We start from the raw sequence: 14,598 nt of genomic DNA, 5'->3' as shown, positions 1-14,598 counted from the left end.
AACTATGCACTTACTCCTTCAGAGGGAGTGCAATCCTATCCAGAATAAGCTGTTTACCTAATTCCAAAACTGAACAACCACCAATCCCCAAACCTCCATTGTATCAGTATTCACCTTCAGATTACTGACCCTCATCAATCCTATAACAGCATTGAGGATAAAATCAAGCACCTGCAGTGCCCCATCTGACTCCAATGTTAAGAAATAGAACTGAATATCATCATCATACTGATGGTACCCCACTCCAAACCCCCTAATCATCTACCCCAGTAGCTTCATATAGATATTGAACAGGAAGGAGGATAAAATTGAACCCTGTGGCAGTCTACGGTAAAACCCAATGCTACTCTTTTAAACTGCCCTTCAGCTAGGAAAGGAATCACTGTAGAACAGAGCCTTTTGCTCCTATTCCACAGATACAATGATCAATGATCAAAAGCTGTTGAAACATCTGAGAAGATCAACAGAGTAATGTTCCTCCTTCTTTCCCATGAAATAGATTGTCAATCAGAGCCACCAAGCCCATTTCAGTGCTGTGCCCTGGTATGAAACTAGGCTTAAACGGGTCCAGAGAATATATCCTTCAAGAAGGTCTTGCCCATTCACCACACGCTGATGCACCTTGCCCAAGAAGAGAATAAATGAAATCAGATAGCAGTTTCCATGTATTGCTGGGTTGAGGGAGGTTCGTTTTAGGAGACAGAACACCATTGCTTCCTTCAAGACATCATACAAGCCCCTTACCACTTACTATTTACCTTACCCTAGACCTGTCAATCCATTAGATTTTATCAACCCAACTGGGCAATGGTCAAGTTTACACATGGTGTAAACTTGACCACTGAATTGCTCCGAATGTCTTGTCCACACCATCAGACTTCAGTTACTGAAACTGATTTTTATGGACACTGAGTAGAAAATGCACTGGACACTTTGCTATACTCTGTAAAGTTTATATTTTTATCAAAGTTTTTAAATAGTTTCAAACATCTGCATTACTTTTTAAATGTTGTTAGTCAGCTTAAGACCTATTACTGAGAGAAAGTAGAGATATTGTTGATGAAAAAAATGACAATAATGACACAAATATGGCCAGCAAATCCACTAGTAATTGCTATCACTACTATAACTAAATCAGTGGTCTTCCAGAGATATTGTTGAAGTTCTACCATCCTTCCTCACCAGCTAACCTGGCCAGGGCTAAGAAGAGAAAGAGTGGATGACACTTTCTCTGTTCCTGAATTATATTATCCATTGGAGTGTTGTGTGGTTGTACAGCTGCATTCCAGCACCATTTTCTCCTAATGTTTCTATGGCTGACATTTTCACAAGCAAATGCTGCTAGAACACGGCATACAGACAGGAAACCACAAAACACTCCAGTGATTCTGGCGGTGAAAGCCTTCAACAATGTATTATCCATAGCTATATTAACAGAAGTCCCATGATGTCTACCAGACGAAAATCAAGATTCCAAATTCCACAAATGATTTCCACATATGGAGGAGGCTCTATAATGTAAACAATTGCCTTCTGCATCTTACCATCTACATGTGGTGGATGACAAGAACAACAGAGGGGGAAGAACTTGAACACTTGCTTTTCTTAGCCTTTCCTCTATTTGCAGGTAGTTTTTAAAAAATGTTTATGCAAAAGCATTAATGATCTAGTTTTCCAAGAAAAGCAGGTCAGACTTTATTCTGTCAGTTAACAAATTATATTGAGACATTTTCCATAAATGATTAACGAATTGTCACTGAGACCAAGACGATTCTTGTACAGATGTCTCTGAGCTATGGTTAAATTTTCCCATCTGACATAGTCTACAATGCATTTAGACCAACTACTAATTATTTATAGAGCATATAAATTATTTATGAAAAGTAACCTTATATGAAATGTGAATTCAAAAGCAAGAAGCTCTTGGCCAAATTGACCATCAAAGTGAGTAACATCGGGGCAGTGAAAAAGTATGGCCAGCTCACAAGAGGGTTAAATTTATTAATAAAAATAACACACTATGACCCTATTTATTCAAATCTAATGGTCACCTTTTTGACTAAACTATCTCTCCAAAATTAAAGTGCACTTTCGATTTGCGTAATTCAGTAATCTTAGTGTTGAACCAAAACAAAGCGGGAAGTTGCTTCAGGAACTGCACCTGAGGCTCCTGTTTGAGGGACACCATCTAATTTAATTGCCATGGCTCAATGTTATGCAATCCTGGGATCTATAGATCGGTGAGGCATCAGCATCCTTTGACAGATGGTCTCAAGACCTTGTAAAACTATAGCCTCCATGACTCCATAGAATTGAACCATGTCAATTAAAGGTATTTTGATGCATCCAAAGATATTTTTCCCACTGGTGGAAGCTTTGATGTTCTAAATTACAAATAGATCACTTTTTGCTGCTTTTTGTACATTGCATTCAGCAGGAAAAAAATTATTTTATTTTTTTTGCTTTCAGGGGTTTGGAAGTTGAGCTGTGCATTAGATTCAATGGTGCATCAGAGAATGCAGAATTTTGAACAAAGAAGCCCTAAGACAGTGTCTAAACTGGAATATCTGTGGCCCCATTCACCTGCAATTTAAGAGTTTCTCCAGACTTATTTATTTATTTCATATCAAAAGCATTGCATAAATTAGTATAAAACTGATAAAAATACGAGCACAAGCAGTACATATCTTTTGATCAAAAACAGACAACAGTGACCGCATTGTCTGTAGCCTACAAAAAATCTTCCTCTGTACATGAGGCAGAACATTGCAGACAAGCATAGAGATGTGGAGTTGTCTGTTCTGTTCCACAGTTGCACAAGGTGGAGGATTCTTTTAGGTAGTGCCATTTTGCCAATTTTGCCTTTTGACCTGCCCACTCCACTTCTGAGTTTGTTCGGGGACTTCCCAGTTGCCCATTCTTGGTTTGCCCCTGGAGGATGGCCCTTGTGGAAGGGCATCCAATTGGGATTTCCTGGTTTAGCTGCTCAGAGGGATACTCTTGCCATTGCTGGGGGAACATTAAGAGGAAGAGTGGTTCTCATGAAGCTTTTCCTTGATTTGAATCTACTGGGAGGAAGCTGATAGCCATGCAGTGGATGGCTTTCACAGTGTTCAATCTTATTTCTCTCATAGTTAGGAGCAACTTTCCATTGCACATCTGGGGGTTAATGCCAGCTAGCTTATAGAGTTTCTTCAGACTGGCCAAATGTTATAGCTATATTTATCTGGACTTTTAATGCTTATTATTATTTACAGTATTTATATTCTGCCCTTCTCACCCCGCAGGGGACTCAGGGCAGATTACAATGTACATATACATGGCAAACATCCAATGCCATAGACACACAACATATATAGACAGACACACAGAGGCTATTTAACATTCCAGCTTTTCATGAGGGTATTCTGGCCACCAGGGGAGCTGTCACTTCACCGTCCCAATATATACTTATTTTGATAGCTTGCTAGCCAATATTTTTTCTTGTACATTTCTACTACTGACTGCAATTTTTATTCCAACTGCAAGGTGTTCTTTTTTCTTTCTTTTTTTTTACTTGCCTAGATATTTTTAATACAGGCAAGGGTAGATGTCTGTATCTCACTTGTCTCAGCTGTACCCACTGTATTTTGGGTTGGTCCCAAAAGAGGGGGCATGAGAGAGGCATTCTACTGACTCCTGCCCTCATTTAGTTTCCGTTTACTAGATGAATATTTCATTCCCCACTCCTTTTCAGAGCTACAATAGTACCAGAGTGCTGAAGTAATAAAGCAATATATCACATTAGACCTATGACTATATAAAGAATGGCAACCAACAACAAATCAGGGCCTGAAACCTGGTATATTTAGGGAATGGCCTGATGCAGGAATGGAAACACCCATTGCAAGGCATGAATCCTAAAAAAGAATATCCCAACATTTCCCAGAACTATTGAACAATCTGGAGTTTAATAAAGTATTCTGCTACACTTATATCCCACAGAAACACATGAAACAGGCTAATGTATGTGAAGACTCAATCCATATTAAAATGTATCATGTTCATTTCATGAATCAACTATACAAGCAAAATTAAATCTCACAAAATCTGTTACAGAAGAAAACTGGTCATTCTGGAAATATAATATTATCATCCATATCAGCAAGCAATACAGTCTGATGGTTTTGATTTTGTTTCTATATTTTATTTATGGTATTTCTATATCATCTCCCAGCTGCAAAGGCAATAAAAATGAAAGTAATTTAAATAGTACAAAACTAAAAACATTTTTTTAAAAAATACATCAACATGACCTTAATTTTTTTTAAAAAGTTTTAAAATGCAATATTAAGACAATTCAATTAAGCATTGAAGGTCACAAGGAATAGTACTGTTTTTGGCTTTAGATGAGAAGCTCAAGAGATGGCCAGCTTAATTTCCTTGAGAATGGAGTTCCATAGTTTGGTGTTGACAGAGAAAGCCCTGTTACATGTACATATCAACTTAAATTTATGAAGAATTGAGATATGAAACGGGGCCTCCACTCAGGATCTCAAATTCAAGACATGGTCTTATAGGAGGAAACAGTTTTTCTGATATCCTGACCACAAGCTATTTAGGGCTTTTCAGGTCAAAACCAGCACCTTGAATTGAGCTTGGTAACAAGCTGGAAGACAGTGCAAGCCTTGCATAACTGGTGCATTTGATGTTGGAAATGAACACCCATTATCAGCCTGGCTGCTGAATATAGCACTAGCCCTAGCCTCTGAATACTTTTCAAAGGCAGTCCCAGATTGTAGTTCTCTAATCATGTTCTGATGCCAGTGAAATCCACTCCAAGGTTTAGTTCAGACTTTAAAGGACTTATCTCAGGTGCTGAATTCTATCATCAGATTGAGTTTAGTACCCTGGATAGATCCTTTAAAGTTTAGATTAAAATCCAGTGCACCCCACTAACATTGCAGACACTGTTGTAAAAAAGGAAACAAACTTGTATAGAACACTTTATCATAGTGTACATTATATAACTATGTATATTTAGCTGCACAGTAGAAGTGCTAAGACCATATGTTCATAAATTTCAATTATGAGTAATGGGGGACTGGCAGTGGTGCCTCAATACATAATGGCATTCCATAGAAGTTATCCTGAACATAACATAATTCATAAACAATATTTGGTGGCAGCGCCATGATGCACATTGGGGACCATAACATACTGATCTCAAATTGCTTTCTTCCCAATGTATATTAGTTACTTTGCCAGCTTCCCTACCTAGTAGCATCACAGCAGCCCTTTACTGGATATGGATGTTATGCAACAGGCCAATTCTAATTCCCGCAAACGTAAGTCAACATAAAAGACATTCTTCACAGAATTTAGAACATGAGGTCATTTTCATGAAAGTCAATATAATCTTTAAACTATTATTTTGTATTTGTGCAACAACAGTAAGCAAACACACTGTTTTAAATGAGAGAAGGGAGTCCTTTCAGAACAAGAGTCTAGAAATTATAGAGGAAACCAAATACTATTGCACATTTCTTTGGGTTTATCATAAGCATCTCCTTGATCAATGCAGTAAAACAATGCTAGGCCCTTTCATGCGACACCAGTGGTTCTCAACATGTGGGTCCCCAATTGTTTTGGCCTACAACTCCCAGAAATCCCAGCTGTTAGGATTTCTGGGAGTTGAAGGCCAAAACATCTGGGGACCCACAGGTTGCGAATCACTGTGCTACACAATAATAACACTATTATTACACTCTAACTTTCATGTCAACATCCTATGGAACCCTGATATTAATAGTTTGGGGAAGCAATAGAGATCTTTTATAGAGAATTGTAAGCATCTCTCCCTAAAGTGCAAATCTCAAGATTCCATAGGATGTTGATAAGTGGGGTCGTAGCACTATAATTCTGCAGTATAAAGGTGCGCTTAGAATAGAAAGGTCATTAATTCAATATTGTATTGTACTTGTGTGTGCGTGCGCGCACGTGTGCCACCTGTTAACTTATGACATCCTCCATAAGGTTTTCTTAGGCAAGGGATTCTGAGAGGTGGTTATACCAGGACCTTCCTCTGAAACATAGCCTACAGCACTTGGCATTTCTTGATGTCTCCCATCTAGAGACTAACCAGAGCGAATCTTGTTTAGCTTCCAAAATCAAAGAGAATCTGGTGCCTTTAGGGTATTTACTCATCTTAAATTCTTAAGTAGCCACTGTGAGGAATAATAACCACTGAAAGGTTTATTCAACATGAATTCGTACAAAACATCCTCAATCCTACTGAAACCGAAAAGGACTTGGGGTGCTAAATTCTATAACGAGGGATTAAAAACAGGAACTGCAAGTGTCTGAGCTTTCTTCCTGTGTTGAATACACAGATAAGAGGCATTACTTGTGACAAGTGGCCTTGGACAAAATGAACTTCCTTGGTAACCAGAGCAGTTCCTCAGAGGCCAGTTGTCAGGCAAAAAGGGAGGGGAGATATAAGCCTCTCAAATGGGGAAAAAATAACAACTATATGCTCAACCCAGTGGTTCCCTTTTGTGTGCTACTTTTCAACTTGTTCACTAGTAAGATGTACTAAAGTAACAGGTTATGTGTAAAGATCACTTAAGATTTTATAGGAAAATCACAGCAAAACAAATGGAGCACAGTTCTCTCTTGGATTAAGAGCCATGCAGAGGAACTACTCATGTTCTTAGATAAGTACTCCATTTTGTGGCTTTCATATCCTTGACTCCTTCTTCAAATGTTTGCATTTGGCAACTGAAGATTATAGTTTGTTTGTTCTTCTTAACAGTCTTCCAGTCTTCGACTAATGGCTACCCCATGAATGAAAAACTTCTGAGCTACATATCATCAACAGCAGTGCTCAGATCTTGCAGACTCAGGGTTATGGTTTCTTTGAGTCTATCCATCTGGATTGTGGCCTTCCTCTTTTTCCAACCACCTTACCAAACATAAGCCATGAGGAGAGGCAGGTAATAAATAAAATGTGTTGTTCCTGTCTTTTCTAGTGAGTTGTGTCTTCTCATGATATGGCCAAAGTATAATAGCTTTAGGACCTCATCATACTAGAGAATGAATCAAACCTGAACCCTCCCTAGAAGCCAGGATGACTAATCTAATACTCTGATTCAGTTATTATTCAGGAAATCAGAAGAAGACTACAACTTGGAAGGGAAGCAACTATGAAGGAACTGGACAAGATCCTGAAATGTAAAGGTGATCGAAAGAAAATCACACTAGAGAATTAATCCACTTTAGATCTGGTTTCTGCTTCCTGCAGAATTCTTGGGTTTGTAGCTTAGGGATGCTGTTAAAGGTTCCTCCCTAAACTACAAACCCCAGAATTCTGCAGGAGGCAGAAACCAGATTTAAGTGGATACATTCTCTAGTGTGATAAAGTTAGTTTAGTCATCCTGGCTTCTAGGGAGAGTTCAGGTTTGATTTGCTTTAGGACCCATTTACTGGTCATTTTGGCAGTCTGCAATACCCACAGAACTCTTCTCCAACACTCCATGAGTTGAATTTCTTTCTATTGCCTTTCTTCATTGTCTAGCTTTCACAACCATGCATACAAATTGGAATTACAGTGGCATGGGCAGTCCTAACAACAGCATTCAACAATATAGCTTTACATTTCAGAATCTTGTCCAGTTCCTTCATAGTTGCTGCCCTTCCAAGTCATAGTCTTCTTCTGATTTCCTGATTAATAACTGAATCAAAGTATGGAAAATCTTAAACTTTTATATGTCTCCATTAACTATGTTAAAGTTATGTAAATAATCTGTAATAATTATTTTTGTTTTCTTAATGTTTTGTTGTAAACCTACTTTTCTACTTTCTCCCTTGACTTCCTTCAGTAATTGTTCAAAGTCAGCTATTTTCTGCTAGTAGGATTGGAGATACTCAATACACATTCAAGTCCCACAAAAGGAGACACCACTGTAAGCAAAGTGATGCTCAAAATGATAAAACAAAGACTTTGATCATGTATTGTGCTCTAAGTACAACTTCCACTTCACTTTTTTAAAATTGGAAATTGGTCATCATATGTTTCTTCCTCAAATGAAACTGTAATCTTTTCATATCTTTCTATGGTTCTTCTGTGTATTGTTTTGATTGTCTTTTTATTTCTCCTAGGTCATATAATGTGTTCCTCTGCTGCTTGTAAAGTACTTCCATGCTTGCAGATAATTGCCATATGGCTTGATGTTAGTGTCAGCTAACTAAAAACCATAGCTACTATGTCAAAGAGGCCAGGGCTGAGCAATTTTGGTAACTTTGGCAACAATTGAAATCAAAAGCAGTGTAGGCCATAGTCCTCTGGCTCCACTACTAAAATGTGATAGCAAATCAGATACAGTTCTTTAAAACAAGCATGAAATTGATTATTGCAATCTGCTATTGCATTCTGGTTAATTTTGTGCTTGCTTTAAAAGAGAAATCCTGGATTATCAATGAAATACGCAATACTGAAGGCACAGATTGGTGGTCACAAAAATAAGCATGGTGCTCCATGTTTTTACATGTTCTCAAGCCTTGTAATAGGTCCTAGTAGAGTTGTGGGTAGAATTCTTTTCTCCTGTTTCCTTCATTTCTTTCGTGGCCTTTGTTTCTTCAGGAGCACGAAGAAGGAGCGTTCCTTCTGGTATGAAAATCTGGTCGACACAAAAGCAGGCAGGAGCAGGTCCTGGCTCCTGGCCTGCTTTTCAGCAGCACAGAGTAAGAGGGGCTCGGCCGCAGGCACTGGAGGCATGGGCACTCAGTGCCTGTACACCACACATGGACTCTCTTTCCAAGGAGAGTGCATGTGTAGTGTGCAGAAGTACCTATGCCTGCCAGTGCCTGCAGCCAAATACCTCTTACTCTAGAATAAGAGGCACTTGGCTGCAGGCACTGGCAGTGCATGTGCTCAGGACCTGCATACCACACACGCACTCTCTTTTCAAGAAGAGTGCATGTGTATTATACAAGAGTGCTCATGTCTGCCAGTACCTGCATCTGAGTGGCTCTTACTCTAGAGTAAGGGGGTGCTCAGCTGCAGGCACTGGTAGGTGCAGATGCTTTCTGGGCCAGTGCACCATGCACACACTCACCTTAGAAAAAGAGAGAGAGAGAGGCGTGCAGGCCCAAAAAGTGCCCAGCCTGCCAGTGCCTGCAGCAGAACACCTCCTCTAGAGTAGAAACTGCCAGTAAGAAGAACCCTCCTTAAAGCATGTGCCGGAAAGGGGAGCCTGGGTAGGAAGCCCCCTCCGATAATGGGCCGATAGAAAATTGATCTTCCAGCACCGCAGAACGAAAACAGATATCTGCCCTCCTGATTTTGGGGAGCTCCCAAAAAATGGATCGGGGTCCCCACTGAAAGCTGGGGCATGAAACAGGTCAAGGTTTACCCCAAATGCACAACCCTAGACCCTAACTTTCCTGGCACAAGAAGAAGTAGGAATAAATACTTAGAATATCAGCAAATTCTAAGGGTCCCAGATTTGAGGTCTAGAACACAAATATTAGAATAACAATAATGGAGTGACCTTATTTATTTATTTATTTATTTATTTATTTACTATATTTGTATACCACCCTTCTCAGCCCTCAGGTGACTCAGGGCGGTTTACAGAGACAATGATTCAATGTCCAAGAACATCATAAAACATTTAAAACATTAATACATAGTATAAAACCAAACAAAAGTAATAAAAACATAAGCCATTTGCGTCTCCTAATTAAAAAAATTATCCATCTCATTATATCATTTTTGTACCATTTTGCCCTGTCTTTGCAACTCATATTTTTTCTGAAGTTTTCTTCTTCAATTTTATTGTGCAGCTTATACTAGCCCAAAGTTTCTAAATAAATGTTATCACTAACTTGGTTTTGGACCACTATACCACCCTTTCATTTAAATTCATTCAATATATGTATATCTTATCTTTATTTAACACACACACACTATCTATCTATCTATCTATCTATCTATCTATTACACGTTTTTGTTACATCATACTTTTTACTCGTGGTACTTAGGGAATTTACAAAATGTAATTTTCATAAAATAAATATTCTCATCATGCCTCAGCAAACTACAGTACAAGAAAAAAGAGCAAAAGATTCACAAAATGTACAATTATACTACCTGATTTCATAAAGGGATTTAAAACACCTGAGCAAGACAAAAAGTTTTGACATGTTGCCAAAAAGACTACGCTGTTGTTCTCAGAAAGGGAAGTTGTTCTCAGAAGGTGTGCGACTACAGACAACATTCTGTTCCCATTTTTCATCTAGTGTACAATGGGTAATTGAAAAGAGCCTCATTTGAAGATCTTAGGTAGACAGACTGGTTGCTAAATCACTTCGGTCTTTGCAGTTAAGATCTTTACATTCTGATCAGAATTAATATGCTCGTTCTAGAATCAGTATCATATCTCTTTGTACAAGTTACAATTTTGACTATTGTATTCTGCTAGCACTGATTGCAAATTGTCTTCAAGGGTAGCTCCATGTATGACATGTTGTAGTAATCCTATCAGGGAGGTACCAGAGAATAATCCACAATGGCTAGACTATGGCCCCTTTCACACAGTTGAATAAAATCCCACATTATCTGCTTTGAACTGGAATATATGGCAGTGTGGAATCAGATAACCCGGGGCCCTTCTACATAGCCCTATATCCCTGAATATCAAGGCACAAAATCCCACATTATCTGAGTGTGGACTCTAACTCAAAGCAGTTTAAAGCAGATACTGTGGGATTTTCTTCCTTGATATTCTGGGATATAGGGCTGTGTGGAAGGGCCCCATCTCTAATGAGGAAAATTATACCTGGTGAGAGCATTTCTGGCTACTAAAAGCTACTTGGATGTCAAGTGACATGAGTGGATGAAGAAGTATCCACAAGCTATACATCTGTACTTTCGTACCTTTAAAACAGCTTAAGCAGCCTGTTGCTAGACAGGAGAAATGTCTACCCATAAGTCCTTCATTTGTTAGTACACAGCTGCGGTTTATTGACTTTCAATCAGTGTGGTGAAGATGGATTCTAGTTAAATTACTCAAATAACATAGGCATGAATGCCTCTTACTGTTGCTCATTCCTAAGTCCAGATTTCTGTTGTTCTCAGGCTTCAGATACATCAGGGATGGGAATGATGTGGCCCTCCAGATGTTATTGAACTGCAGTTTTCAGAATTCCTCACAACTGGCAAAAGTTTCTAGAAACTCTAGTCCAATAATACTTGGAGGACAATACACTCCACCCTGGTGTCGGGATTTTTAATGGCAAACAGCCTAGCTTCCTTGCAGCTGAACAGAAATGTCACAGAACTACTTTCTGAAGCCAAACCTGCAGATACAAAAGGAATGGCTACACTATTGTGGCTCCCACTCACCCCTGCTCCATAGACCCTGTGTAGCAAAATGCTACGAACAATTCCACAGAAGCCCTCTTCATGATCATTTCTGTGTGTGTGTGTGACATAAGCAGCTTGAGAAACTGCAAGTCACCTCTCGTGTGAGAGGATTGGCCGTCTACAAGGACGTTGCCCAGGGGTTACCTGGATGTTTTGATGTTTAACCATCCTTGTAGGAGGCTTATCTCATGTCCCCGCATGGGGAGCTGGAGCTGACAGAGGGAGCTCACCCGCACTCTCCCCGGACTCAAACCTGCGTCCTGTCGGTCTTAAATCCTGCCGGCACAATATCATATCCCAATTGTCTTTCTTCTCCTTTAGGTCACCAAGGCCATAGTGGGCCAAGCTTAGGCCTGAAGCTGGAATGAAATGGGGCTAGATCAACCTTCCCCAAACTGGTGCCTTCCAGATGTCTTGGACAATGATCATTGCCCATGTTGAGCAGGGTTGATGGAAGCTCAAGTCTCAAACCTATAAGGAGGGTGCTAAATGAGGGAGGGTGATTTGGATCACCTATCTGTCCAAGAACAGGGTGGACCAAACTATTACCATTACTTTCCAATATCTTACCCAACTGGCAACTGGTTCTAAGAAGCTTTCATACCAAAGTGGGGTCAGCCATTCTCACAAGCAGCATGAGCCATCTCCTATTGGTTTCACTAACCGAGGCCCCTTCCACACAATTGAATAAAATCCTACAGAAATATATGGCAGTGTGGACTCAGATAACCCAGTTCAAAGTAGACACTGTAGGATTTTCTGCCTTGATATTCTGGGTTATATGGCTTGACTATCTCATTGACTTGACTATCTCATCAGCCAAAAGTGGGCCTTACACTTCCCACTAAAATACTGGTAAGTTTATGTTGGTTAATATTGTTCTTCATTTTAAATACTGTATTATTTTTCTTTTCTTTTCTTTTCTTTGCACTGCAAATAAGATATGTGTGGTGTGCATAGGAATTTCTTCATTTTTCTTTTCTTTTCCTAACTACATTCTGGCACTCCAACAGTCTGAGGGACCATGAACAGGCCCTCTGCTTAAAAAGTAGAAGGGCCCTGGGGTTATAGGTCCACCAGATATTCTGATTAAATTTGATTCAGTGCATTACAGTAAGGGCCCTTCCACACAGCCCTATATCCAAGAATATCAAGGCAGAAAATCCCACATTATCTCAGTTATCTGAGTGTGGACTCAGATAACCCAGTTCAAAGAGGATATTCTGGGATATAGGGCTGTGTGGAAGGGCCCTGGGTTATCTGAGTCCACACTCAGATAATGTGGGATTTTCAGCCTTGATATTTTGGGATATAGGGCTGTGTGGAAGGGCCCTAAGTTGTGATCTTATTCCTTAGATCAGGGATCCCCAAACTAAGACTTCTGGGCTGAATTTGGCCCTCCAAGGTCATTTATCAGCCCCCACCTTAAACTTTATATTTAGGGTCACCCTAAGATTGAAACAACTTGAAGGCACACAACAACAACACTCCTAATTGACTTGACTTATGGCAGCGTAGAAGGACCCTGATCTCATCAGCCAAAAGTAGGCCTCACACTTCCCACTGAAATACTGCTAAGTTTATGTTGGTTAAAACTGTTCCTCATTTTAAATACTGTATTATTCTTTCAGGGGCCCATAGATGTGGGCAAAACATCAGGAGAGAATGCTTCTGGAATATGGTCATACAGTTTGGAAAAGTCACAACAACGCAGTGATTCAAGCCATGAAAGCCTTCAATAACAAAAGTATGTCTGTTTAATTATAATAATGATTTTCTTTTCTTACCCAAGCCTCCAAGATCAGATACAAACATTCTTGACAGGCAGAAATGATAGGTTTTTTTTTTTCCAAAAGGGAATAGGTTCAAAGCGATGCACATAGCACAGGATGTCAGTCTGCCTTGCCCCAACCCCCACTCTGCCATCATCAGCATCATGCCAAGCAAAACAACCCAAGGGAGGCTGGCTGTGGCAGGTGTTTAAATAATTTACCAGCCAGGCGGAGGGTAGACTGGCAAAGGGTGGTGCTGTCATTCCCCCAGCAGACAGGAGGAGAAAGGAAAACACGGCAATCTTTGGGAAAGGCCAGCGGTGGGGGAAAGGCACCAGGCCTGGGCTCTTCATGTCCCTTCTCCCATTAGATCTGACCCCTCCCCTGCAATTCTTTAAGGCCCTCATCACACTAGAGGAAAAAAATCCACTTAAAATCCGGTTTCTGCCTGCTGCAGAATTCTGGGGTTTGTAGTTTACAGAGGAGCCTTTAACAGCCTCCCTAAATGACAAACCCCAGCATTCTGCAGGAGGCAGAAACCGGATTTAAAGTGGATTTTTTCCTCTGCTGCTTTGTGCATTTCAAGCTCTTTTTTTCTGTCGAAATGAAGGTAAACCTAAGGCTTGGTGGCAAGATGAGACAAGCCTGAACCCTGCAAAGGGAGCCTCTTTTCGCCCTGCCTGCCTTGGCCACCCTGCTCCTCCTGCTTTCTTTCTTCTCCCTTCTTACCTTGGTCTTTCAGGCTGCCGATGAGCTCCAGCTGCCTCTCTTCCTGGGTGCTGTCCATGCTGGCGCCGGGAAAGGCCGCCTTCCGCCTCTCTTCACCTGGAAGAGGGAAAGGAGGCAGATGTAAGCGCTGGAGCAGCGGTGCTACTGCACATGCCCGGCTTTCCTGGGGAGCATGTGCAAAGGGCCGGCGCTCTTCCACGCGCTCAGGCGTCCCGAGCTCGCGCTGGCACACGCGCACGCACTTTGCCCTGCTGTGGGGCGCGGGAGGGGCTCGCGCTCCCTGGGGCGAAAAGCGGAAGCAAAGGAAAGCAAAGCAAAGTAGAGGAGAAGGCGCGCTGCTTGGAGCTGGACGCAGGCATGAGCAAACTTCGGCTTTCCTCCAGGTGTTTTGGACTTCAACTCCCACAATTCTTAACAGCCGGTAAAACATGGGAAACTTCCCGTGTTTTTGATAGGTCAGAATAGAGAAAGTGCGAGGAAAAGCTGGGTGGCAACGCTTTCCCTTATGGGATGGGTAAGGGGGCGATGCAGGCGATGTGGGGTGCAGGGTAATGGGCTCCCACTCTGCCCTCTGGATTTGCCTCATTGACCAATGAATGCCCCCACTGTTCCCTGACTTCAGGACCTCAATGTGATGAGGTCCTTAATCATAGAATCATAGAATCACAGAGTTGGAAGAGGCCTTCTGGG

General features: G+C 40.8%; 1 protein-coding gene across 1 annotated transcript in view; it reads right to left on the bottom strand.

Moving 5' to 3' along the window:
- Window positions 1-14,133, bottom strand: part of SHTN1 (shootin 1) — a 121,285-nt gene extending 107,152 nt beyond the window's left edge. Inside the window, exon 1 of the mRNA XM_060768503.2 lies at window positions 13,909-14,133. Within this exon, the coding sequence (XP_060624486.2) occupies window positions 13,909-13,966 (58 nt within the window). The 5' untranslated portion in view covers window positions 13,967-14,133. The remainder of the gene's footprint in view (window positions 1-13,908) is intronic.
- Between the last annotated feature and the right edge of the window lie 465 nt (window positions 14,134-14,598).

This window comes from Anolis sagrei, chromosome 3 (genome assembly GCF_037176765.1).
Source record: "Anolis sagrei isolate rAnoSag1 chromosome 3, rAnoSag1.mat, whole genome shotgun sequence".
Lineage (NCBI taxonomy): Eukaryota > Metazoa > Chordata > Lepidosauria > Squamata > Dactyloidae > Anolis > Anolis sagrei.
Note: the sequence above shows the minus strand (reverse complement) of the source record. Positions and strands in the feature narration are given on the sequence as shown.